Source organism: Balaenoptera physalus (genome assembly GCF_965194825.1).
Source record: "Balaenoptera physalus genome assembly, chromosome: 3".
Taxonomy (NCBI): Eukaryota; Metazoa; Chordata; class Mammalia; order Artiodactyla; family Balaenopteridae; genus Balaenoptera; species Balaenoptera physalus.
The window spans coordinates 4,851,626-4,879,617 of NC_138890.1; the positions used below are offsets into that span (position 1 = coordinate 4,851,626).

A 27,992-nucleotide genomic window follows, 5' to 3' on the forward strand; every position below is an offset into this window, starting at 1 on the left:
ATAGATGATAGTGATAAACTTTATTTAATTTGCCGTTAAATAAAGTAAAGCCCAAAGTCTGTATAAATATCTACAAGGTCATGGATGAGGGGGACAGGGAGGCATAGACCTCCCCTATCTCCCCGTTGCTCACTCTGCTCCCTACCCTGAACACACTGCCTGGTACATAGTAGCTGCTCAAAAAATATGTCTGTTGCATGACATGAAATAATAGCGAATCACATCGTGAGAAGGTTAGTTCCTGATGATTTCTCTTCTCGTCTTTCTAATTCCTTCAAGAAGAAAGTCTTGGCTTGGTGTTCACATCTCTTAAATTCCTCTCTGCCACCCTCTTATCTTCCTGATGACAAGAGAACAGACCAAGAGTTCAGACCCTGGGACAGGTGACTTACCTGGTACAGGGCCCTGCCTGCCTGTTCATTGATGTCTCTCAAGGAGCTTCAAAAAATACCAGTGCCCGAGGCCCACCTTCAGAGATTCTGGTTTCATCAGTCTGGAGTATAGACTTTAAATTGGGGTATAGTTGACTTACAATATTATATTAGTTTCAGATGTACAACATAGTGATTCAATATTTTTATAGATTATACTTCGTATAAGGTTATGACAAAATATTGGCTATATTCTCTGTGCTATACGTTACATCCTTGTAACTTTTTTTTTATACCTAGTAGTTGGTACCTCTTTATCCCCTTCACCTGTTTTGGCCCTCCCACCACCCCTCTTCCCTCTGGTAACCACTAGTTTGTTATCTGTATCTCCACCCTGCCCCTGACATTTCTTTAAAATCAGCTGGGTAAACAACATGGTCCTACTATATGGCACAGGGGACTATATTCAATATCCTGTTATAAACCATGGTGGAAAAGAACTTCTAAAAGAATGTATATATATGTATAACTGAATCACTTTGCTGTACAGCAGAAATTAACACAACATTGCAAATCAACTATAATTCAATAAAAATTTTCTAAAAATCAGCTGGGGATTCTCATGTGCAAACTGGGTTAAGAATCACTGAGCTGCAGTTAATGGGACTTCCCTGGTGGTGCAGTGGTTAAGAATCCACCTGCCAATGCAGGGGACACAGGTTTGATCCCTGGTCCAGGAAGATCCCACATGCCGTGGAGCAACTAAGCCCATGTACCACAACTACTGAAGCCCACGCACTCTAGGGCCCAAGTGCCACAACTACTGAGCCCACGTGCTGCAACTACTGAAGCCCGCGTGCCTAGAGCCTGTGCTCGGCAACAAGAGAAGCCACCGCAATGAGAAGCCCGGGCACCACAAGGAAGAGTAGCCCCCGCTGGCTGCAACTAGAGAAAAAGCCCACGCGCAGCAAGGAAGACCCAACGCAGCCAAAAAAAAAAAAAAAAAAAAAATCACTGAGCTGCAGTTACTGCAGCTTTTTGTTGTTACTGTATCTAGTTTTATGGTTATTTTTGATCTATGACAAATGACTTCTGGAAGTGACCCAATGTTTCCTGTTTAAATACATCAGTGTGAGCAAAGGGAGTAGATCTTAACAAACAAAAAGCAAATAGTAATTTGAGCATTTGGCAGAATGCATGATTGATACATGTTATCCTGATGTTACAAACAGTGAAATCCAGGCACAAGTCCCACAGCTAAAAAGTAATATTTTGGACCTGGGGAGTCTAGCTTCCGGTCTGTAACTGAACTGCTATATTAGGTTTCTATCGCCCTCTAGTGGTCCAGTTTATTTGCACCCAAAGGGAGGACTTGGTATTAATTCCCCTACCTTTCACCTTGTAGATGGTTCAGCCCTCGGAGACTTTTTTTGGAACCCTCTTTCTGACCTTCAGCACGTTTCCTGTACCTTCCCGTTTCCTGCCAGCCACAAATGTACACACAGCCACTCATAGCAGTATCGAATAAGACCAAGCTGGAGCAGAGCCTAGTGGGGTGTTGGAGACCTACCCCAGATTAACTTCAACTCAGAGCAGAGCTTGAATGTCACACTGAGGCACTTGTCTCTTATCCCATAGGCAGTGGGGAGCCATGCATGGTTTTGGAGCAGACCAAAACTATGTACAACAAGGCATTTCCCCAGAAAAGGGCACTACACTGGACATTTGCGTTCTCCCTCCTAGTATCATTCTCCCTTTTTTATTTTCTGGCAACAGTCCCTGATCTGAGGGCTCCCTCCAGTATGAGCCTGCAAGTCACCTTTGTGTGAATTTTAAAATGGCAGCCCTTCTGGGAGGATGCCAACTCATGACAAGCTTAAGAGAGGACTTCGACCCCCACTTGCTCCCTCGTCCCCCCAATCAGACTCACAGAGTGAGGCTCCCCACCCTCCACAGAGGAAGCACATGCCCAAGTCTGGCCACTCAAAGGGCTGCATCCTTCTCGCTACTGGGATCAGTGGAGGTGGGTGCGAGAGGGCATGACCTAACACCAGCCAAGAGTGACTCTGGGAGCTTTCTTAAATTCTAATTGAGGTAAAATTCACATAACGTAAAACTAACCATGAACCATATTTCAGCGTATGATTCAGGGGCATCTAGAACCTTCCCAGTGTTGTGTAACCATCACTTCTATCTAGTTTTCCAAGACATATTCTTCACCCCGAAAGGAAACCCTATACCCATTAGTAGTCACTCCCCATTCCCTCCTCTCAGCCCCTAGCAACCACTAATCTGCTTTTGCCCTTATGTGGATTTGCCTGTTCTAGACATTTCATATAAGTGAAATCATAGAATATGTGCCTTTACTGTCTGGATTTTCACTGAGTGTAATATTTTCAAGCTTCATCCATATTGTATCATGTGTCAGAGCGTCATTCCTTTTTAAGGAGGAATAATATTCCATTGTATGGATGCACCACTTGTTTATCCATCGATGGACATTTAGGTTGTTTCCACCTTTTGGTTCTTATCAATAGTGCTGCTATGAACATTTCTGTACGCATATTTGTTTGAACACCTGTTTTCAATTCTTTGGGGTATATGTCTAGGAGTGGAACTGATGGATCACATGGTGATTCCATGTTTAACTCGTTAAGGAACCAGTAAACTGTTTTCCACCACAGCGGTACCATTTTACGTTCCTACCAGCAAATCACAAGGGTTCCAATTTCTCCGTGTTCTCATCAGCACTTATCTACTGCCTTTAAAAAATATTATGGCCAACTTAGTGGGTGTGAAATGATATTCGTGGCTTTGATTTGCATTTCCCTAATGATTAATGATGTTGAGCATCTTTTCATGTGCTCTTGGAGCTTTAGTGTATACTTTTCTACTTGGAAGGCTAGAAGTCTAATGCTGCTGGCAGCCACCTCCTACCCATGAGGCAGACCAGAGGGATGGAGGGAACCTGGCCCTGGTGACATCATTTGAAGCCTAGATCCAGCCATACCTGCAGCAGGCTAACTTCAAAGGTATATATGCTGATTATCCTTTTGTCATTCCAGCCAGCTAGAGTTGAACATTTTGTCCTTTGCCACCCAGAGTCCTCCATGATGGAGACTGGGACTTGCCAAGGTCCCATGGTTAGTTAGAATTACACACTGAATGAGTACCTAGACCTCCTTCCTACCTACCCACTGCCTCCATGCCCCAAGAGGAGGCTGTTAAGGAGGGGTCAGCAGGGGCCAGGAGACAGAAGCTGGGGACAAATCATGGTCATGCATTTAGGGATAGAGGCAAGAGGAGTAGGAAGCAGATACTTTTCTATCTGCCTGCCTCCAGAAGATTCTGAATTGAGATTCTTAACTATCAGAGTGTCAGATGCCCTTTAGAGAATATCATGGAAGCACAGCTGCTCTCCCCACCAGAAACACCAGGACACAACATTTTGCAGACAATTCATAAGTCTGTAGAAATTCCCACCGTCTCCACCCCCTCCTCCCACCACAATCCATCCTGAGGCCATAGGTGAAGAACTTCTGGTTTCTAGAACAAGAAAGTCAGAAAGACCCAGAAGCAGGAGACCTGAGATCCAAATACAGTCTTTCTTCTGACTCACTGTGGAGCAAGGAATTTGGGGGAAGGACAGTCCTGGTTCAAGTCCAGGCTGTGGGGGCCTGGGCAAGTTGCTTGCCCTCTCTGAGCCACATCTATAAAATGAGACTATTCTTGTCTATCTGGAGGGGGGTCGAGGGTTATTAGGTTCAATGCTGTGTGTCATGGACATGTAAATATGAGGGGCCCCTCTCCTTCCAATGTCCCCATCTCTCCAGCAGGCCAGATGGTCTTGCTTCTTCTCCTTTTGGAGCGATGCAATCCAGGGGCTTAGATAACATGCCCAGAAACCCATCTTCTGCAGAGAACGTCAAGTGGTTCATGGATACGAAATCCATCCCGGCCGCCCAGGTTAAGAACCTCTTACTCTGAACTCTCTCTCATTTACTAAGCTCCAACAACAGCTTCCTTTCTGTTGTTCCACTTCACTCCCACCCCAAGAGTTTCACACTTGCCATTTCCTCTGCCCAGAGTGGTCTTGCCCAGCTCTTGGAATGGCTGGCTTCCTTGTTATTGCGGGCTCAGCTGGAAAGTGCACTCCCCGCTGATCATCCATTTGAAATGGCTACCCCCCCACCCCATGGTCTTGAGAACATCGCCGTGCTTTATCTTTTTTGCAGCACCCATCAGTGCCTTGGTTATGTGTCTTTTTATTTATCTAATGTATGTCTCCTTAGGGGAGGGACTTTGCATGTCTTTGTTGTCATATATCCCCAAGGACTAGTGTCAAACGTATCGTAGGAACTCAGTATATATTTGTTAAAGAGATGACTGACTGACTGACTGAATGAATGAATGAACAGGTGGGAAAATAGATGAATGGAGGGATGATTGAATGATTTGGATGGATAAATGAATAAACTGATGGCTAAATATGGATGGATGGATGAATGGATGGATAACTAATTAAACAAATGGTTAGACAGAAGGATAAATGAATATAAATGGATGGCTAAATATAGATGGATGGATGGTTAACAGTTGGATACATGGATGGGTGGAAGGATAATGAGTAATGGATGATGGAAGGATGAATAATAAATATATGGATGGATGGATAAGTGGATGAGTACAGGGATGCATGGATGGTTCAATGAATGGATGATACATTAATGAACAAGCGGTAGATAAAAAAGACAGATAACAGATAAAAGGATGGACAAATGAAGGAATAAATTAGTGGATGAGTAAATTAAAGGATAGCTAGATGGATAGTTCAATGGACAGTTCAAAAGATGGATGGAGGGATGAATGGATGGATAAATTAAAGAATGAGTAGATGGATGGATGTTTGCAGACTCCATCCTAAGCACTTTATTTGTTATCTTGTTTTATCTACACAGAAATCCCAGGAAGGAAGGAAGGAATGTTTTACAGACAAGGTCCTTGAACTTCAGAGGCAGGAAAAAATCGCTTACCCCGGATAATACAAGTAGGAGATGGTGGAGCAGGAATCAGACTTACATCTGCCTGACTCCAAGCCCTGGGCTCTTAACCACCATGGAAGTCACCCTCCCCTTCTCCCCTCACTTTGAGGGCCTGTACCAGCCACTGCAGCGCCCGTACTGATGCCCGTGCCCCAACAGCACCCAGATCACCCAGTGCCGGCCTCCAGGTTGCTCTGCTGTCAACCCCACAAGTCCCCGGGAGCCCGTGTGAGCCTGTGTGAGGATCTGTGAGGTCTCTGCACGCATGTGTGAGTGTAGAATGAGGCGACTGGAAAACGTGTCCGTTCTCTGGGGATGCCCCCCCAAGTACCAGTGACATTGCACAGCCAAAGACAGGTCCAAAGAGTCTCACAGGGACCGCCACTCTTTATAAGGTGCCCGGGGACCAAGCCCCAGCCTGAGGTCATTCCCAGTGGCTGCCACAGAATCACAGCACCAGGTCATCCAGCCTGGTCCTGTGACAACAGTGAACCCGGAAGAGGAAGTGAAAGAGAACAGGGGCAGGTTGTGGAGGGGAGCTCTGCCAGGCAGCCGCCCGGGGTCATCAGACTACAGCACAGAGAGGCTGTGAAGTCCATCCCCTGCCTCGGGATGGGGCCACGGAGGGCCAGGAGGATGGGGAAATGGAGCTGGGGGGTGGAACTGCGGGCGTCTCTCAGTCTCCCCATTCAGGTTTCTGTCTTCAAGACGCAGGTGGCTGGGGGGCCAAGAAGCGGGCGGACCTCAGCAGCTCTTGTCATCACTCATCTCCACGTAGGGCAGCCCCATGGGCCAAGTGTCCCAAGGCCAGTAGCAGACTTTGAGAGTTTTGTCCGGCATCTCATACGTGGCATCCGCCATGGCCATGGTGACAATGCCGTAGGGGAAGGTGATGCTGATGTGCCTATGTGACAGGGTGATGAGGGGACAAGCTTGACGCCCCCATCCGCACCTCTCCCTGCCTCTCATGGATCCTGACCATCCCAAAGGACCTCCTGGACCTGATCTCCTGACTACACCGTCCCCCAACACACACAGACACACATCCACACACACATCCCAGTATCTGTGCCTCCCCACTCTGCCCCCGGGCTCCTGCTCCAAGCTCTGGCATCTGAGATTTTCTGCTTCTAGGGCCCAAGACCACAGGGCAAATGCTTACCAGATGCTATGCAGGTAGGAGAAATTAATCCACTGCCAGAAACTGCAAAGCAAGCGGTCACTGATCCAGCTAGTAAACGCAAAAGCCCATAAAACCATGGTGACCTCAATTAGATGCCGAAGCTCCTTATTACTGGTCCTAGGGAGGGAAGGAGGGAGATCAGAGCCTGACTCGGCTAGCAGGGCCCAAAGGAGCTGATGGGAAACTCCTCCATCCAAGGAGATGAGGCTGGGAGGAGGGAAGGATCAAGGGGGCAAGGGGGGAGAGGGCCAGATCTGTGCTAACACTTGCTGAGCACTTACAAGATGCCGGGTCCTCACAACAATGCTATTATTCCCATTTTGTAGATGAGAAAACTGAGGCACGCGAGATTAAGTATGTCCCAGCCCCACCCCAAGGTTACACAGCTAGTAAGTGGGGTCTGATTGAGGTTTATCAGAGTGCAGAACCCGTAACCAACAAGGCTTTCCGTGTTTGTGTTTTGGGGTGTAAGTGTGTGTGCCCCTGTGGGTCGGTGCATGAGAATTTATGTCTATGTGGCTATGAGAATATGTGTCTGTGTGTGGGAGGGTGTATTCTCTGAGGCCATGTCTCAGGACAACTCAAGATTAGAACCTGTGTTTCCCAAACAGCAGAGCTAACCCATTGTCCCTTAGGAAACAGCTTATCAGGGATCAATGAGGCAGTAACTCCTTTCTGGGTAAAAGCACAAGCCCTGCCCACTAGCCTAAAACGGGACAGTTTGAACACCAAAAAAAAAAAAAAAAAAAATCATAAGAATTGGTGAAATCTAAGGAATTCCCCGGCGGCCCAGTGGTTAGGACTCTGCGCTTCCACTGCAGGGGGCACAGGTTCGATCCCTGGTCAGGGAACTAAGATTCTGCATGCTGGGCAGTGACCAAAAAAAAAACAAAAGAAAAAAAAAATTAAAAAAATTAAAATTAGTGAACTCTGAATAAAGTCTGTGGTCTAGTTAACAGTATTGTCCCATTGTCAATTTCCTCCTTTCTGAGGCTAGACTGTGGTTACGATGCTGCCGTTGGGGGAGCCGGGGGGGAATCTGGGTAAAGGGTACACAGGACTCTGTACTATTTTTGCAACTTGCTCTGAGCCTGTAATTATTTCAAAATAAAAAGTTAAAAATATAGGATAGTGACTGCAGTGGATTGAAACACTTCAGAGATATAAACACCCATGAGTTCATAATAATACTTAAAGAAAAAAACCACTTCATTGGTCCTTACTAGAGATGGCTAAGGCACCAACTCATTGCTCTGGAAATTGATTTTTAAAAGGGAAAGAATCAGTGCCCTATCCTGTCTTTCCTGTCCAAACTGTATTTCAAGGTTGATGAGCAAAAGTCCTTCTATCTGGATGGATGAACTCCAGATAATCAATGCAGAAGGAATAATAGAATCTGAAAATCACCCTTTTGCACCCTCTAATGAGATCACGGATGGAGACGGCATGAAACACCTGCTGGAATCATTAGGGGAAAGGTCAGTAGAAAACTTTATAATGAAGGGTCTGGATGACAACATCCGAATCTACTGATCAATCTTAATGGCACTAAATGTGGGCCAACCATTCATCATGGGGCCTTAATTGGCTGGAACAAGCAGCACCCAGTGCCACATATGAAATGAAAGAAAAAAAAATTTAAACTTAAATCTAGATCTATTAGTTTTCAGGAAATACAAAAATAAAAAAAAGAAGAAAGAAAGAAAAGAAAGGAAGAAACCACAGGAATCAGTCAGCCAAATCCATAATGCAGGATGTTCTACAGGACAAACGATCGAGTTTCTGTTATCAAATCAGAGGCGTGAAGAAAGGGGGAGGGAGGGAGGGACTGCTATGGAATAAAGAAGGTCTGAGAGACTGTGTTTGCCTTCTGATTTAAACAAGACCAGGTGTAAGAAGATGTCTTTGGGAAACTGAGGAAAGTTCAGTGCAAAATGGGTATTAGATGCTATTTTAAGGAAGGATCTTCTATTCGTCCCTCTAGATCCTTCCCTACCTTTCTCCACTCTGCCCTGTGCCTCAGGGGACAGCAGGGGCAGGGGAGCTAAGCTATGTGGACCTCGAAATAAATATTCCAACAGTATCCTCCACCCACCCTTTGGTTCCCTACTGGGGCTCCCCATTGGCCAACCCAACTGGAAACCCAAGGACAAGGGAGCCCCTGGATTTGGTCCACACAACCTCCCTGTGGGATTGGCTCAGGCTGGCTACAACCAACAACTGGAGGCCACAGCTCTTGCCAAGGAGATCCCCCTCTGCTAGCTCTCTCCTTCCAGATTCTTGCAATCACTCCCTCCCATCACTCCCCATCCCAGGTCTCCCGATGATCATAGAATCCCACCGTTATTAACACAGAGCTTCTAAATGATCCCTAGTGATTTTCCTGCAGTCTGCCCTCTCCTTTGTAAAGAAACGTTTTATTCAACTCTCCTCAAATGGCCCCATTTGAGAGTCCCCTCTCTAGCCTGCTAAGACCTAGAATGGGTTAAAAATAATAATTCTTTATCAGGTGAGTGAAACTCTGAACAATGAATGGGTGACGTTATATGAAATCTGGGGGAGAATATAGAACGCATGTCGGCAAAATGCTAATGTTTGTTGGGGCTGGTTAGTGGGCACATGGAGGTTTGTGATACAATGCTCTCCACTTGTATGTGTGTTTGGGGGGTTTCAGAATAAAAAGGACAAACTCTGCAGTCAGAGACAGCCTTAGGTTCAAATCCTGGTCCTGCCCCTATTTGGTGAATGATCTTGGGGAAGGGACATCGCCTCTTTAACACGGTGAGGTGTTTTTTTTTTTTTTTTTGGTGGGGGGGCGCAGTTCTTGGAAGGGAAAGGGGAGCCCCCTCCCCGGGCACCTGCAGCCACCACCCACTTTTTATATTCCTGGGCCACGATGTAGACAACATGCAGGGCAATGGTGTTGAGGGCGTACGCGTTGATCGTGGGCCTCAGGAAGGCCAGGAGGGTACTGACCACGGTGGCAGTGATGACCAGGCAGAGGTACTGGGGCCTGGGGAGAGAAGGGCTCAGCCGCGGGGGGTGGTTGGGGGGTGTTCCTGTGGGGTTTAGGCAGAGCCATAGGGCGCTCTTGTGGCAAAGATGGATGAGAAAAGGGAAGCTCAGAAAATGGTCTTAAGACTCCCAGGTGGGCTCAGTAAAAGGTCTCAGGGGTCCCAGGAGGATCACATGAAATTTCCCAGGGAACCCAGGTGGGCACAGGCAGGGTCCGAAGGGGGTCCCGGGGTAGGGGATGGGTAGGATGACAAGGGGGTCTCAGGGAGGCTCAAGGGGGCTTAGTCAGGTCAGAAGAGGGTTCCAGAGCCCAGGTGAGTTCAGGCGAGGGATTCAGGTGAGCCGGGTGGGATTAAGGAAGGAACTACAGGGGTCCCAGTGGCTATTAGGAGAGGGGTTCTGGAAGGCTCAAGTGGGTCACACAGGGTCAGGAGAGAGATTCAGATGGGTCTTGAAGTCAAAAAAAGGGGCCCCGGAGGAGGCAATGAAAGATTCCAGGGAACCCAGGTGACAGGCTCAGGGAAGAGGTCTCTGGGCCCCAGGTAAGCTTAGGCATGGGGTTCTGGGACCCCATAGTGGGTTCACACAGGGTCTGGAGAAGGTCCCAGCTATCCAGGTGGGATCAGAGGAAGAATTCCAAATAAGCAGTAGGATAAGGGGAGGACTTCCAGGGGTCGCCAGTGCACTCAGAAGAGGGGTCCCTGGAAGTCCAGTTAGATCAGGCAGGGTCAGGAAAAAGTCCTGGGGTGTTGAGGGGAAGGATTCCAAACACCCCAAGAGGGCCTGGGCAGGGGACCCAGAGGATAGGTGGGCTCCAGCAAGATCGACAGAGGACCGGCCCTCGCCCCACCTGTTCTCCCCTAGGAAGGCAGGAAAGTAGCAGCGGGGCATCCATATGCTGTAGCCACTGGCCAGCAGCCACAGAATAGCGATCTCATCCAGCATCTGGCCCAGGAAGCTGAGTGTCATGTGAAAGTACATAGAGAACAGACCTGGAGCAAAAGACAAAGGCAGGTGGTCAAGGGAGTTGTCCCTTCCTGCCCCCTCTACCCCAATATCCCAGCCCCCCACCTACCTACGACTGTGAAGAGGATGAAGATGACATAAATGTAGCGGGAACGTTTCTGGACATATGGGTGCATCAGAAACATCATGAGAGGCCCAAAGATGAAGAAGGTGACATTGCTGAACTGGAGAAGGAAGGGGGAAATATGGGGAAGGGGTTGTCAGACAGAGGAGGAGGAGGGGGGCTGCCCTTAGTCATTACCCAGTCGCTCACCTACCACCTTTCAGGCAGTTAATCAACCCAGGGTCTATCCATCTTTCAGCTGACCTTAACAGCCAACCAGTCATCAGTAGATCCGTAACTCCATCCATTATTCTATGGGTTCATTCATTCATTCAATGCATGTGGCAAAGTCTGTCTACTAACTGTCCACATTTTCCTTTCGGCAGTAGTGTTCCCCAAGTTTGAGCTGGGCGTCCAACTACTCAACGAAAAGACTACATATCCCAGCCTTCCTTGCAGCTCACTGTGGCCTTGAGACCTGGTCTAGCCAATGGGATAGGAATGTAAATGAATCTATTGCTTCCAGGTCTGTCCTTAAGAAGCAGCTTAAGGCTTGCACTATTACGTCTTGTGGACTGAAATGCAAACTTGGTGGTCATGAGTTGGCCTTGGCCTTGTAGACAAGGAAAGACAATGCAATACCCTAGTGACTCGCTTCTAAAAAACAGCATGAAGCAGAAGTGATGGGGCATGACTTCTGAGATTCGGTCAAAAAAAGTACTGTGACTTCCGCCTGATGGTCGGTATCTCAGAGCCCGAGACATTGGAGCTCTAGCCACCATGCAAGAAGACGGGGTACCCTTAAAGCTGCCATGCTGGAGAGACCATGTGGAGACACCACAGAGAGATCGAGAGAGATGCTGGAGGAGCCCCAGCTGTTCCAATCCCCAGAAGTTTGACTCTTCCCAGCCCAGCTACCACACACAGAAGTGAATGAATCTTCAGATGATTCCAGTCCCCTTCCCCCCTTCAAGTCACACCAACAGTTGCCAAGTGGAACATACGTGAGCTGTCCCTGCCAGACCCTACCCAGATTACTGATTCATGAGCAAAAATAAATAAATAAATAAGTGGTCATTGTTTCAAGCCACTAAACTTTAGGGTGATTTGTTATGCAGCATTAGCTAGCTGAGACAAAGAGGAAATATTACTGTGGGCTGGAGTAGGAGAGAAGAAAGGTGCATGGAGGCCAGCTGGTACAGCTATGCCTTGTCCAGAGCCCCATGACTGCACAGCTATGTTGTCTGTGGATTAGTGATTTGCGTCCTTATAATTAGACATTCACAATGTTCTGGGGCCCAGGCAAGGTTTATAATTCCCAGAATCTTTTCTCATCCTCAAAACAATCCTGCCAGGTAGGTTGTGCATCACCACACCATAGAAGAAGATACTGATTCTCAGAGTGGTCAAATGGTCCAGCCCAGGTCACCCAGCCAGTAAGTGGAGAATCCAGGATTTGAAGCGAGATCCCACGTGAGTTTCTTGAGAGAAGAATCAGAGTGCTGTTTATCACAGAAGCAGAAATTGCTTCATAGACCTCAATCGATGTTTGATAATAACACATGATTCAAATAATGAACAATGACCACTAAGAATATGGCAGTTATGGCAGACAGTGGGAACTGAGCACTCAACAACCATCCTCCCTTCTTCCTCCTTAACCAAACTGATTTGGTTCATTATTAGGAAGACACATCCTTCTTGGGAGGCAAAGGGGAATAACAATGGGCACAAGCTAATCTGATTCTCTCCTTCTTCTATGTAACAAGGCCACCGAGCTAAAGACTACATTTCCCAGATTCCCTTGCAGTTACACACAGCCGTGTGACTGAGTTCTGGCCAGTAAGACATGGGCACAAGACATAAGTACAGCTTCTAGGTTGTCTTCTTAAAGGGAAGGGGTGGGCCTTCCCCTTAATCCCTTTCTACTGGGATGCAGATGTGGTGGGATAGCTTCTTCAGCCACACAGATGACAGCAATGGCCTAGAGATGGGAAAACAACCATATAGAAGGAGCCTGGACCTCTGGTACCCCAAAGCTCTCACACCAGCCCTGGGGAGCTTATGATTGGATGTTATGTAAGAGAGAAACAAATTTCTATCTTCATTAAACCATAATTATTTTGGGTCTCTGCTACAGCAGCTGGACTTATGTCTTAACTTATAGATACCCCCTTTCTTTCTTGTTAAATAAACCAGAATTTTGTTCAGGCATCAGGAAGACATGGATTTTAGGGAGGCAGGATTTAGCCCCAGGGCATAGATCATCCCTGTTGCTAAGGATTGGTTAAGGAATGAATGTGTGATATAATTCTGGCCAATGAAACATGATGGAAGATCTGATGAGGGGCTTCTGGGAAAGTTCTCTTTACTGAAATCAGACTGAGTGAAAAGGCCTTTGGAGATTCTTGTGATGTTTCAGATGCGGCAGCCATTTTGCAACCATGAGGAAACAAGGTTGACAGCAAAAACAAATACTTGAGGACAGTGGTCTCAAACTTTTTGGTTTCAAGAACTTCTTATATTCTTAAATATTATTGAGGACCCTGAAGAGCTTTTGCTTGTGTGAGTTACATCTATCAAGATTTACCTTATTAGAAACTAAAACCCCAAAACTTTCAAGACACGTGACTACACAAGCCCACATTCGTTTGGCCATCAGATAGATGATGTCATCACACGTCATGCAGCCTCTGGAAGATTCCATTGTACCCTCGTGAGAGAATCAGAGTGGGAAAAGGCAAATAATACCTTCATATTATTATGAAAATAATTTTGACCTTGAGGAACCCCTGAAAGGGTCTCAAGGACACCAAGCAGGGTGGTGCTTGGACAATATTTTGAGGACCACTTCTCCAGGGATAGCAGAGAAGAAAGATGGGAAGAACCAAGTAGCTTGATGATGCTGGGCTCTGAGTTAACCTATTCTGGAACCATCTACCTCCAACTTCCATTAAAAAAAAAAAAAGATACTGTCCTTTCTATTTAAGCTGTTTTAGTTGGGTGTTTTATTTGAAACCAAAGCATTCCAATGAACGAGCTTTGGGATCCAAGTGGTGTGGGATTGGATACATGTTCCCTTGCTCATTAACTGTGGAGCCTTGAGAAGGTAACTTCAATCCCTTAACCTGCCATCTCTGCATCTCTGACATATGCATAACGCCACCTGCCTCTTCATGCTGTTGACCCAAAGGTCCCCAAACCTCACTGGACTCATAAATACAATGAAGGTCACAAGAACATTTGCACCAGAATTTCAATGGCTCAAAGTCCCCAACTGCTGATGCAGGACTTCGATGCCCCTCAAAGTCTCCCCCAGATATGTTGGGGTCACAGTGAGTATCTCACATGGGCTCAGAAACAGGTGTTCTCATGGCCTCAATCCACCTGCCACTTTGAGGTCAACCAGCTTGCTCACTCAATGACACCCTTCCCTCCCCCAAAAAATCTTCCCCTTGTAAAGGTCTCCTAAATTGTCTGCATTCCATCTTAGAAAGTTAAGAAATAGCACCCTCTTAACTAGGATGCTCTGTTATTTTTCAGAACCCCAGTATTAACGATGCTGGCTCAAAAATACAGGGCACAGTGGTGGGTGAGGGGAAAATCATTCACCTGATACAAGGTCAGCATCTACTAGCCTAGGTCCTGGGCACCTGTACAGGTTCCCAAGACAGGAGGCCTCCTGATTCCAGGAAAGTCCACAGCTCTCCTGGGGCAATGGTAGAACCAGCTGAAAGGTCACAGTTTGAGAACCCAGCCTTGGCAAACTGGTTTCCCAGCCCATGGTCCCACCTATGTCCTTGTTTTCCATGCCAAGTTCTCTGGTGTTTGTCAATGGACACGGTCAAACACATCTCCAGGAGGGTCACCCAGTTCACAGTGGCTACCCCAGAACACAGAACACCCCCAAACCTGCCCTGTGTCATGAGACCCTACCCCACTGGAATAGACACCTATCCCAAAGCAGGATATCAGACTTTTCTTAGGGGAATTTGAAACTTGGAGCAGACACAAAGCTTGGGAGTCACCATAATTGTGTTGCACCACTAGCAACTCTCTAAAGAGGCTCTGGAATATTGTCATGATGTTTAAAATATGGCAACCATCTTGCCACCCACGAGAAGACAAGGGTGAGAAAAAAAAAGCAAATACTCGAGGGTAGTATTTGCTCTTCTGCTGAATCCTGCACACCTACCCTGGGTCCCAGCCTTCCCAAAACAACTCACCTTTCCATTTTCTAAGATATCCCACAATCTTTCCAATGCTTTCTTTCTCTCCCTCCCCACCCTCTTTGGTTTGTTTCTTTGCTTTGGTTTTTGCTTAAGCTACCTTTCTATTGCCTGAATCCAACAAACCCATCAGCATTGGTAATAGTAGCTAGGATTCTTTGGTAGCAAGCAACAGAAAATGATTCTGGTGAACTTGCACTATAAATATAAATGTGTGTGTGTGTGTGTGTGTGTGTGTGTGTGTGTGGTTACTTATTTAATTAACCAAATCATTCATTCGTTCGTTCGTTCATTCATTCACTCATTCATTTATTACGGGGAGCTCATTAATCAAAGGAATTGCAGACGACAAGGAAAACCAGAAACCAGAACAGCTTTGACCCTCTAATGGACAATCTCTTCAGGGGGCAATTTTGGGTACAAATGAAAACAGCTGTGTCCAGTCCTTCTGTCCAAGCCCAAGCTTCAAATTCTGGAGAGTGTAGCCCGGACCACATCCCATCCTTGGCCAGAGGAGGGGGACCACCTTGATGGACCATCCCACCGAGATCATAACCAGGTGGTTGATGAAGGGAAAATGGGGCCATGGATACTGAAAGGGCAAAGCCCCAAACAAATCTGATGTCCCCTCTGCCTTCAACCAAACGGCAGCCCTTGGGCAAATCAGGCATGCCTGAAGATGCCAAGCCATCCAGCCTCCCAAACTGTTAAGCCTCCACTTAAAACACGTCCGTGACTCTCATCTATAAAATCCAGATTCTTAAGCTTGGCTTATAAACTCCCTCCATAACTCACCTTTCTCCACCTTCAACTTGATAATCTGGGTGGAAGGAATAAGTCAGGTCTGAATGAGCCATACTTACTCTAACCTCCAGGAGTTCACACATACTGTTCCCACTGCCTGGAACACTCTCATTCCCACTTACCCCTCTTCGCCAGGCCAACTACTCCGCCTTTAACCTGGGCATCACTTTCTCCCTAAAGCCTTCCTAATCCCCCAAGGCAGGGTCAGGTGGCCTTCCTTTGTGCCCCTGTGCCATCCCACTTTCCTGACACTTGTCTGGCTGTTCTGGAACTGTCTGGCTCTCCCGCTAAACCTGGCTTTGAGAATGGGGACTGTGGCTTCCTCCTTCTCCATTATAAGCTCAGGAACCAGAATATAGTAGGTGCTCAATAAATCCTGGTGGCTGGATCTCAAAATAATTCAGGTCGATCACCTGTCACACACATGAAAACACTTGGCAGAGGGTCTTGCATCTAGAAAGTTCTGAATAGAAGGCGCTACAACTGTCACTTTCCAACCTCTTGACAGCCTGACTTTACAGATTGTTCTTAATCCTCACACACCCCCTCAAGGTCCGACTTTCTAGTTCTTGTTTGGCAATGGGGAGCTTGAGTCTCAGAGAGGTGGAGTGGTTTCTCTGAGGTTGCACAGCTCTGGGGGACTCCGAAGTTTGCTTTGACCCCCTGCTTTGAAAGATTGGAGGACTAGATGGGTGCTGAAGATGAAGAGGCTGCTCCCCTGCTTCCTGGCCGTGTGATCTGCTGTCTCTGGGTCCCCCTTTCCTGCACCAGTGAAATAGGAGAGGATCATCAATGCTACCATGAAGGTTGTTGGGGGCGGGGGATGCATGAGGCCAGGCATTGAAAAGCTACTTCTCCAGGGACGTGGTTTTGGCTCAAGAAATAGCAAAGGCTGCTGCTTCTCTTGTTACTGTTGAAGGAGATAATAATAACAGGCTTGTGGTTGGTATCAATGCTCCATGCTAAGTGGCCTGCAGAATGAAGACAGGCGTTCTCAATAAATGTCCCTGAGTGTGTAGAATGAGGACAGAGCAACGGGCGACGCCTATGTCTAATGGGCTCCGAATGGCGCCGGGGTTTCTGATAGAATCAGAGACCACCCCGACACCAGGGTCTCCCTCTCTGCCCTCTGGGGCTGGGCCCCCGCGTTTCCCAACCACCGGCCCCACCCAGACTCAGAGAGGCAGGCAAGGTACCCGCCCGAGATCGTGGCCAGTCCTGAGCTCTGGACACAGGTGAGCTGGATTCCTTGGGTCCCAGCCCCAGCAGGTGCCTTCACTTTCATTCATTCATTCATTCATTCATTCATTCATTTGCTCAGCAATCATTCCTTCAGTACCTACTATGTGCTCAAGGACCTTACCGGTGCCTGAAAACAAAGTCACTGCCTTTACGGTGCATCCAGTCAGAGTTTGGGGGATGCTCTATGCTTCATTTTCTTCCTCTATAAAACGGAGGCCCTATCTCCAAGCGCCACGGTGAGGATTCTAGAACTGAGTGCCACGGGACCGGGGGGTGGGCAGTTTTGTTCACTGCTGCAAACCCCAGGTGTCTAGGACAGTGCCTGGCACACAGTAGGCGCTCAGTGAATTTTTGTAGCGAATAATGCACACAAAGAATACGTGTCAATAATGCACATATGTGTCTGGTGCATGTGCTGTGTACCATGGGGTGATTATTATTCTAGAATGCTTTGATGTTTTGATCACCCGTACCCAGCAGGACGTCTGGTAAGTGGATGTGGCTGGATTCCTTAGGACTGGAAGGAGGAAAAGGGGGCGAGATGGAGGGAAGGTGGGGAGAAGGAGGAAGGAAGGAAGGAGGGAAGGAGGGAAGGAAGGGAGGGAGGGAGGGAGGGAGGGAGGGAGGAAGAAGGAAGGGGATTGACCTGAGTAGACTCCGCACCTCAGCCTTTTTCTCATTTACCCCAAACACCCTGGGCTAAAACCACAGCCCGGGGCTTGCCTGGTGGCGCAGTGGTTGAGAGTCTGCCTGCCAATGCAGGGGACACGGGTTCGAGCCCTGGTCTGGGAAGATCCCACATGCCGCGGAGCAGCTGGGCCCGTGAGCCACAACTACTGAGCCTGCGCGTCTGGAGCCTGTGCTCTGCAACAAGAGAGGCCGCGATGGTGAGAGGCCCGCGCACCGCGATGAAGAGTGGCCCCCGCTTGCCGCAGCTAGAGAAAGCCCTCGCACAGAAACGAAGACCCAACACAGCCAAAAATAAATAATAAAATCAATAAATTTAAAAAAAAAACAAAAAAAAACCCACAGCTCGCACCACCCACTTCACACACAGCTTCTCTCCTGAGGCACCGCTTCACTTAAGGATTCCACTGATTTCACTGTTTACTGCTTTATCATCTCTGCCCTCCCCACCGTACTGTGACTTCCATAAGGACAGGAAACACATGTTTTATCCCCAGCTGTGTCCCCGACGCCTATCACGCTGGGCACCCAGGAGGCTGGTGGCATGCACTCAAGAAAAATCTGTTGACTCAGTCAAATCAAGAAACGTGGCCGGGGGCGGGAGGGATAAATTACAGTTTGAGATGAACAGATGCACACTACTGAATATAAAATAGATAAACAACAGGGTCCTACTGTACAGCACAGGGAATTATACTCAATATCCTATAATAAACCATAATGGAAAAGAACATGAAAGAGGGAATTCCCTGGTGCCAGTGGTTAGGACTCCACACTCTCACTGCCGGGGCCCCAGTTCAATCCTTGGTCGAGGAACTAAGATCCCGCAAGCTGCGTGGAGCAGCCAAAAAAAAAAAAGAACAGAAAAGAAAAAGAGTATATATTCTTTTTATATATATGTATATATTGAAGTATATATATATCTGAATCGCTTTGCTGTACACCAGAAACGAACACAACATTGTAAATCAACTACAGCAAAAAATTAAAAAAAAAAACAACCCATGGCCAAACCTCCCCTTTTTCTTTCTCCCCAGTGCCAAAGCTCAAACTCCCACCACCCACCCCTGGCCCTGTCACCTGCCGAGGACCTCCGTATGCATCCATCCCACTCATGCACGTGAGTGTCAGTGCTGGGCTGGGGGCGTGGAGCACCAGTCACAGGGCCTCTCCACGTGGGACTTACTTGCATGAATTAAGATGCACACGACGTTGTTAATCACTCAGTAACTGAGTGGCCTCACAGCACTGTGGATAAGCGAGAGACTCTGAGACTAGGTGGCCGGGGTTTAACTCTGGCACTCCCAGCATTCACACGCTTGCAGTTCACATGCTGTGCAACCCTGGGAAGGAAATGTACCCTCTCTGAGCCTTTATTTCCCCCATCTGTAAAATGCGGAGAGTTAAGAATTCTATGAGGATTACAGTAAGTGCTATTTGTTAAACAAAATTAATGTCAAATAAAATGAATGTATTAAAACGTTCTCATTTCTCTGTGCTATATTTACTTCTGACAACAACAATAATAATAGCTTCAACTTATTCAACGCTTAGGATGTGCCAGGAGCTGTGAGTTTTTTTAAATACCTCTATTTTTTTAAATTACAATATAATTCACAGACTATCAAATTCATTCTTTTCAAGTGTACATAATCTATTCAAATGTTGTGCAACCATCATTGCTAATTCCAGAACATTTTCATCACCCCAAAAGGAAACCCTGTACCCATTAGCAATCACTCTCCCTTCCCTTCCCCCAGCCCTTGGAAAACCACGAATCCACTCTCGCTCTCTGTGGATTTGCCTGTTCTGGATGTTTCATATCAACAGAATCGCATGCTGTGTGGCCTTTTGGGTCTGGTTTCTCTCACTGAGCATCATGTTTTCAAAGTTCATCCACGTTGTAGCGAGTGTCAGTGCTTCACTCCTTTTTAAGACTGAATTGTATTCCATTGTGTGGATGGAGGACACTGTGTTTATCCATTCATCCACTGAGGGACATTAGGGATGTCCAGTAGCTGTATCATCCTCTCCATGGTCCTATGAGTCAAAAATTACTAGCACCTCACAGAAATCCCCTTTTTGTATAGGTACTCAGTAAATATTTGCTGAATAAAAGGAATGAATGGGGACTTCCCTGGTGGCGCAGTGGTTAAGAATCTGCCTGCCAGAGCAGCGGACACAGGTTCGAGCCCTAGTCTGGGAAGATCCCACGTGTCGCGGAGCAACTAAGCCCGTGCGCCACAACTACTGAGCCTGCGCTCTAGAGCCCGCGAGCCGCAACTACTGAAGCCCGCGCGCCTAGAGCCCGTGCTCCGCAGCAAGAGAAGCCACTGCAATGAGAAGCCCGTGCACTGCAACGAAGAGTAGCCCCCGCTCACCACAACTAGAGAAAGCCTGCACGCAGCAACGAAGACACAACACAGCCCAAAATAAATAAAATAAAGAAATAAATTAAAAAAAAAAAAGGAATGAATGAATGAGTTTTTCTTCCCTAGCACGTACCACCCCCTGGCATCCTATACTCTTGACTCCTGTTTATTGCCTGTCTCCTCCACCCCCCAGGACACCAGCCCCACGAGAGCAGGCATTTTTGTCTGCTTTGATCACCACTGCATCCCCAGAGCTGAAACGGTGACTGGCTGCACCAATTCCCAGTGAATGAAGAGTGAAATAAAGGGGTCATTTCAATCTGACCCCTGCGTCAGCCCCGGGAGGCCAGCAGGTTGCGGATCAGCGATGCCTGTTTTTCCGAAGGAGAAGAGAGGCCCAGAGGGACCTATAGAGTCTGCGTCTGGGATGTATCTTGAACATGATCACCAGTTTCATGCGTGCAATTATTCAATTAATCGCATCTCTCCTCCCTGAGGGCGGGAATCATGCCTTCCTCGGTTCTGCGGGACCTGGCATACAAGAGGTGCCCTGTAATTAATTGCTGCTGCTGTGAGTTTTGAGGAGGAGAAAGGCAGAAGAGGGAGGTGTGGTTTAGAGCTCGTGGGACCTGCTGGTCACAGCCAGGCGCTCAGAGAGGGGCGGGCCTCCTGCCTGGGTCACACAGCATCCAGGGAAGAGAGAGACTGGAGTTACTAGCACACTGCAGAGGCCAACAGTGCCAAGGCTGTCGGAAAAGAAGGTGGGGACACTGTTGGAGGTGTGCACTGCAGCCTACACCCCCCCACACACCCTCCCCGCTCTTATCTCCCTGTCTCTTTGATACCCACCCACCCCCAGACTCCCCCTACTTATCCTCACCTCTGTGCCTTTCCTATGCAGTTCCCCACGCCAGGCACACCATCCCTTTGTTCTGAATCTGAGCATCTGAGAGGGAGTTTTCTAGAGAGGATGAGATGCGGAGCTTCTGAAGCTTTGGCAGGATCCCAGGGAAGAAATTCAGCAGCACAGCTGCCTCTGGGAGCCGGATTTGGGGGGGGGGGCCTTGAAACATCTCCCCACACCACTTGAAACTCTCCTAAGTTGTCAGCAGCCCAGAAGCAGGCCACACCTGGAGGCCACCAGGCCAAAGCAAACAGGTGCCAACTAGAGCGGCCCACACCTTGACTTCTGCCCCTGCCCCACCTGCCCCAGCCCCTCCCACACCCCCGACCTCTGCTCCTGTTGGAGCGCCCTTCCTGGCTCTCGGTTAGACTGTGAAAGGCAGCCAGGTGTTCCAGCCGCCCCAGATCATCAACTCCCCCACGCTCCGAAGTCAGCCATGGCTCCCGCGTGCCCTCACGATGCAGCACGTAATCTTTTGCCCTGCTTTCCTGATTTAGCCCCTGGAAACCTTATCAGCCCTTTTTCTCTCCTCCGTTCCCTCCCCCTCAGGCAGGCAGCCTGGGCGCTGGCTTGAAGCTACCAGTTCTTTTCTCTCACCTCAAGACCTTTGCATAGGCTGTTGCCTTTGCCCCATACATGTTCGAGAACATTTACTCATTCCTTAAGCATCAAGGTTCCCTCCCCATTCAACAAACAGAGGCCTGACGCTCCACCCCGTGGTGCCTCACCATCCCGCATCTGCCCCCTGTTTTTCTCCCTTTGCCACGAGCTGACTATGGGGGTGTCCGTTTCTAATTCTGAACCATCAGCCCAGCAACCTGGGGGCACTGAGCCTTTCTGGGACCCCGGCATCACCCAGCACAGGCTGGTTTACAGCACTTTTGTTGAATGAATGAGTCCGTCAGTGAATACAGGAGAAATTTCAAACCCTCCAACTCAGCATTGAAAACTTCGTCTTTATCTCTCCCCATATTTTAGCCACAGAGACATACTTTCCCAGACTGGTTGTCCCTCTTTTATTTCCAGGACTTAGCATATCCTTTTCTTCTCTTCTGCTCTCTTTCCCAGACTCCTGCCTTACTTGGCGAGGTCCTATTCATCCTTCAAAAGCCAACGCCTAGGTGCCCCCCTCCAAGAAGCCTCCAAACACCTAAGCCGAGTCCTCCAGTGCGTCCTTCGTCTATACCCTGACTGTGTGTTGGGCTGGGCTCTGCTTCCTCCAACCCCAGGCTTAGAGCTCCTTGCACGTAGATCAACAAGAAAGCAAAAGATTCTTCAGAGAACACTGTTTTCCAATTATGAGCTGTGATTCCTAAGGGGATCGTGACAAAATCCATGTGAACAGATTTTTAAAATTTTTCTGCTATATATGTGGTCTTTCATTGACATACCTAGATCAAAAGCACGCTTTTAAAAACCTGCCTAGGGCTTCCCTAGTGGCGCAGTCGTTAAGAATCCGCCTGCCAATGCAGGGGACATGGGTTCGAGCCCTGGTCCGGGAAGATCCCACATGCCACGGAGCAACTAAGCCTGTGCGCGACAACTACTGAGCCCGCGCGCCTAGAGCCCGTGCTCCGCAACAAGAGAAGCCACCGCAATGAGAAGCCCAAGCACCACAATGAAGAGGAGCCCCTGTTCGCTGCAACTAGGGAAAGCCCGCGCACAGCAACAAAGACCCAATGCAGCCAAAAATAAATAAATAAAATAAGTTAAAAAAATTAAAACTAAAAAATTAAAAGCTGCCTAGTAGTTTGACATCTATTCAAGCCCTACAAGGATTAGTGAAAATGTTATGGCTTTTGTGTGGTCCATGTGCTAAGGATGATGTTTCCAATTTTAAAAGAGACTTCCCTGGTGGTCCAGTGGTTAGGACTCGGCGCTTTCACTGCCAGGGCCTGGGTTCGATCCCTGGTCGGGAAACTAAGATCCCACAATCCCCAAGGCACAGGAAAAAAAAAAAAAAAGGTTGAAGGAGGATGTCATGGAGGGGAATTTTGCATGAGAGCGCATGGATGCGGAAGCAGCCCACATCTGAGCCAGCCCTCTCTCCGTGCCTTCTGTGGGGTGGGCTGGACAGGGAACTTTCTGGACTGCAGGGACTGCTAGGGAACGCAGAGAGGAGGAGTCCAGAACCCCACACCCTCTTCTCAGCCTCCAGGCACCAGCACATTCAGCCCTCTCCCATTTTATAGGGAAGGCCACCGAGGACCAGAAAGGGTCGGTATCTCTGGCTCAGGAGAAGCAAAAGCTGGGGCGACCTCAGGGACCCCTTGAATCTCAAACTCTTCCCTCCCAGCTCTGGGAAGTGGTGAGGTCAAAGGTAACAGAGTCAGAGCAACCTGGGCAACCTGGCACTGAGCTCCCCTCCCCCAAAAAAACACCTCTCCCAGATATGCCAAGTTCAAATTCCACTTCTAAGTACCACGGTTACCCTGGGCATATCCTTCAATCTCCCTGAATGCCTGTCTCTTAATCTGGAAAATGGGATTAACTAACTCTATATACTATACATGCTGCCTAATTCCCAATGTCATGGTGAAGATTAAATGAGGTTTTTTCAGGCAAAATGTTTTGGGCAATGCCTGGCACACAGTAAGTGCTCAATAAAGGCCATTATTTGCGTGAATTCATGCTCACCATTTATTGAGCACGTACTATGTGCAGGGCACGGAGCAAAGGACATTGCCTCATTATCCACCAATCCGGGAGCTCCAGGAAGGCATGCCCACTGCCTTATTCACCACAGTGTCCCCGGCACCCCGCACAGGATAACTGTACGTGTCTTTGGTCGCTTGCATCTTTCAAGCTTCGGTTAAATGCCATTGCCGTTGAGGCATCCAAGAGTTTTGAGCCCTTCCAATGTGGTCCTGGTAGCAGGGGCTGGGTGAAGGATGACCAGCCATCCTATTTTGCCCGGAACTGAAGGGTCTCCTGGGACACAGGACTTATGGTGCTAAAACCAGGACAGTCCCAGCATACTGGGATGAGTTGGTCACCCTGGGCTGGGGATACAGCTGCGAACAAGGCAGACACAGCCATCTCCTCCAGGAAGCCCTCCCTGATCCACTCCTCCACCAATGGCTCAGGAGCTGCCTCTAGGCTTCCCAGAAGCTGCCTGTGCGCCTCCCATTACAGCACCATCATCCTGGGTTGTGAACACCTGGAGTCGCACCTGTATCCTCTGCTCTGGGAGGGCAGAGGCAGCTCTTTTCCAGGTTACTGCTGCGTTTCCAAAACCTACCACAGAGCCTCACGCCTAATAAAGACAGTCTAATGAATGAAAGCCAGAAGGCAGCAGGCCTTGCCTAACAGATGAGCAAACTGAGGCTCAGAGAGGCGGGCTGCTCGAGCAGGATTTCCCAGCGGGGAGGTGGAGGAGCTGGGGTTTGAACCCCTGTTTGCTGAGACTCTGTCCCACCAGTCCTCCCGCCTGGCCCTCACCGTGTTGTAGAACTCGGCCACCAGCTCCAAGTGCTGGAATTGCTCTCACACCAGTCTACCTCTGAGCTCTGGTAGGCGAAGATGCTGGGCATCCTGACGCAGTGCCTGCCATCCCCTGGCTGCGTCTGGCAGAGAGGCGCACGAGAGCCTAGAGAGGGCCGGGCCCAGCCAAGGCGGGAGAGAGACGGTGGGGTGCCCCGCAGCAGGCAGAGAGGAAAAACCTGCTGGACGGCTCCCTGGTGGCACCAGGACAGCCTGCCCAGTGTGGTGGCAGCCGGCCGCTGCCCTGGGCATAAGCAGAGGGGTTGGCACTGTCCAGGAGGGGCAGGGGTGAGTGGGGAGGGGGCCTCCCTTCCCCACCCCCTCTAGGAGTGGGAGTTAGGGGGACTGTTTTTTGGAACAGTAATTTAAAATAATGGTGATGGGGACCTCCCTGGTGGTCCAGTGGTTAAGACTCCGCTCTCCCAATGCAGGGGGCCCGGGTTCCATCCCTGGTCAGGGACCTAGATCCCGCATGCTACAACTAAGACCCAGAGCAACCAAATAAATAAATAAATATTAAAAAAAAAATAAAGTAATGATGATGATGATCCCACTGGGATGAGTACTTTGCCATCCCCACTTTGCAGATGGGCAAACTGAGGCAGAGAGCAAAGTCATTTGCACAGAGCATGCAAGGTGATGACACCAAGATGTGAAACAGGCAGGCTCCAGACTCCGAGCTTCTTTTTTTTTTTTTAATTTATTTTTTTTGGCCGCACTGTGTCGCTTGCACGATCTTAGTTCCCCGACCAGGGATTGAACCCGGGCCACCGTAGTGAAAGCGCCAAGTCCTAACCACTGGACTGCCAGGGAATTCCCCAGACTCCAAGCTTCTAACCATTAGGTTTTACTACCTCGACATCGCCAAAGCTCCACGCTGCTGCTTCCCAGATTAGGGCCAACAGCTGCACACCTGCCCCAACGGACTCCGGTCAGCTCCCTTGGAATCCTTGGTGATAGAACCTCCTCTGGGGGCCTCAGTCTTCCTGTCTGTGCTATGGAAGGCTAGGCTGGATTGAAGCCATTTCTCTTGGGTAGACAAGACCTCATATACCTAGAGTGTCCCAGCTTCCACCAAAGCATCCCTGAGGGGAGGAATCTGTGGAGTTCTAGGCCTGCGGTCCCCAGTCCTGGCTTCCCAGGGCTGTGGAAAGCTCTGGTTTGAGAGTCAGACAGGCCTGAGTTTGAATTCTGAGTTCCTCCTGTTCCTAAGCTGTGTGGCCTTGGGCAAGTGAATGCACCTCTCTGAGCCTCTGCTTTCTTACCTGTAAGATGGGAATAATAATAGTACCTCCCTCTTAGGGCTACTGTGAAGATTTAATGAGCTGATACAGCATTTCCCTAGGAAGAAAATTTTTGGTGATGATGGCCCTGCATTTAGAATCACTGAACTGTGTGTGTGGCGAGAAATCTACTTACTTCCTTTTCAGTTCTCAATAGTTCCAGGAGAGGGGCTCAGTTGGTGCTAATACGTGTTTATGCCTCAACATTTAATCCCTTTGTTTGTTAAAAAGCCCTTCAGCAGGCAACAGTATCCAGCTAGACTGTCTTGATATTATTTACATGGTATTTGTTTATTTCATTTTTTAAAATAAATTTATTTATTTATTTTTGGCTGTGTTGGGTCTTCGTTGCTGCACGCGGGCTTTAAGAATTAAAAATGGTTAAGATGGGGCTTCCCTGGTGGCGCGGTGGTTGAGGGTCTGCCTGCTAATGCAGGGGACGCAGGTTCGAGACCTGGTCTGGGAGGATCCCACATGCCGCGGAGCAGCTGGGCCTGTGAGCCACAACTACTGAGCCTGCGCGTCTGGAGCCTGTGCTCCCAACAAGAGAGGCCGCGATAGTGAGAGGCCCGCGCACCGCGATGAAGAGTGGCCCCTGCTTGCCCCAACTAGAGAAAGCCCTCGCACAGAAACGAAGACCCGACACAGCCAAAAATAAATAAATTAATTTTTAAAAAAAAGGTTAAGATGGTACATTTCATGTTATGTATATTTTACCACATTTTTAAAAAGTAATTGATTTAGATTTTTAAAGGGGGTGCTATTTGACAAAATATCTTAAGTAAATAAGAGTTTCGGTCGGGGGTGGATATAGGAAAACTCCGAGGGTCGTCTGTAAATTCGAAACTTGGGAACTATTGAGGTTGTGTAGCCTGAGGCCTCAGCCCAGAGCTGGCACTGAATAAAAAGAGGCTATTAAGAAAACCATAGGTCAAAAAGAGTCATGTACCAAAATGTTCATTGCAGCTCTATTTACAATAGCCAGGACATGGAAGCAATCTAAATGTCCATCGACAGATGAATGGATAAAGAAGATGTGGCACATATATACAATGGAATATTACTCAGCCATAAAAAGAAATGAAATGGAGGTATTTGTAATGAGGTGGATGGAGTTAGAGTCTGTCATACAGAGTGAAGTAAGTCAGAAAGAGAAAAACAAATACAGTATGCTAACACATATATACGGAATCTAAGGGGAAAAAAAAAAAAAAAAAAAAAAAAAGAGGCCATGAAGAACCTAGTGGCAAGACGGGAATAAAGACACAGACCTACTAGAGAATGGACTTGAGGATATGGGGAGGGGGTGGGGTGAGATGTGACAGGGTAAGAGAGTGTCATGGACATATATACACCACCAAATGTAAAATAGATAACTAGTGGGAAGCAGCCGCATAGCACAGGGAGATCAGCTCGGTGCTTTGTGACCATCTAGAGGGATGGGATGGGGAGGGTGGGAGGGAGGGAGATGCAAGAGGGAAGAGAAATGGGAACATATTGTATATGTATAACTGATTCACTTTGTTATAAAGCAGAAGCTAACACACCATTGTAAGGCAATTATACTTCAATAAAGATGTTAAAAAAAAAAAAAAAAAAAAGAGGCTATTAAACCATCATCATCGCCATCATCATCTACAACAGCGGTCCCCAACCTTTTTGGCACCAGGAACCAGTTTCGTGGACCAGTTCCTAACAGGCCGTGGACCATGGCCTGGGGGTTGGGGATCCCTGATCTACAAGGTGTAAAATGCTTCCATGTTCACACTCTTCCAAGTACGCAGAGAGCCGCCTTCGAGATCCTCTGGAGGGATGAGAAAGACGTCACGTTTAGAGGTGACAGAAGTTTCCAGAGCCTGAATTAAAAGCTCGACCTGGCTCTCTACACCCCTAGATCAGCAAAAAACCCACCTGTAGCCATAGCCCTGGCCCCAAATTCCTTCCCCAGGTGGACCAGAAGAGCAAACACACACCACTGGGACTTCCCTGGTGGTCCAGTGGCTAAGACTCCGGGCTCCCAATGCAGGGGGCCCGGGTTCGATCCCTGGTCAGGGAACTAGATCTCACACGCCGCAAGGCAGCTAAAGATCCCATGTGCTGCAACTAAGACCCGGAACGGCCAAATAAAAAAATAAATATTAAAACACACACCCACACCGCCACCGCTGCCACCCCAGCCTCTCCCGGCCCAGCTGGAAGCAGACGGCCTCCTGTGTCCCTCCCTAGTCAAATGTGGGCGAGGACACAGCCATCAGGATCTGGCTCTCCTGGATCTTGCTTAAGGGTTTAGCAGCCGGAAGCAAGGTGG

General features: G+C 48.3%; 2 protein-coding genes across 2 annotated transcripts in view; both read right to left on the reverse strand.

Annotated features, from left to right (window-relative positions):
• Nucleotides 1-26,353, reverse strand: ACER1 (alkaline ceramidase 1). Its single transcript, XM_082455215.1, is given in 7 exon segments — nt 1-6,317; nt 6,576-6,713; nt 9,472-9,609; nt 10,462-10,603; nt 10,687-10,801; nt 24,360-24,400; nt 24,403-26,353. Coding segments are annotated over 7 exon segments (783 nt in total). The 5' UTR covers nt 24,452-26,353; the 3' UTR covers nt 1-6,157.
• Nucleotides 1-27,992, reverse strand: part of MLLT1 (MLLT1 super elongation complex subunit) — a 131,854-nt gene that overhangs the window by 69,044 nt on the left and 34,818 nt on the right. The window lies entirely within an intron of this gene.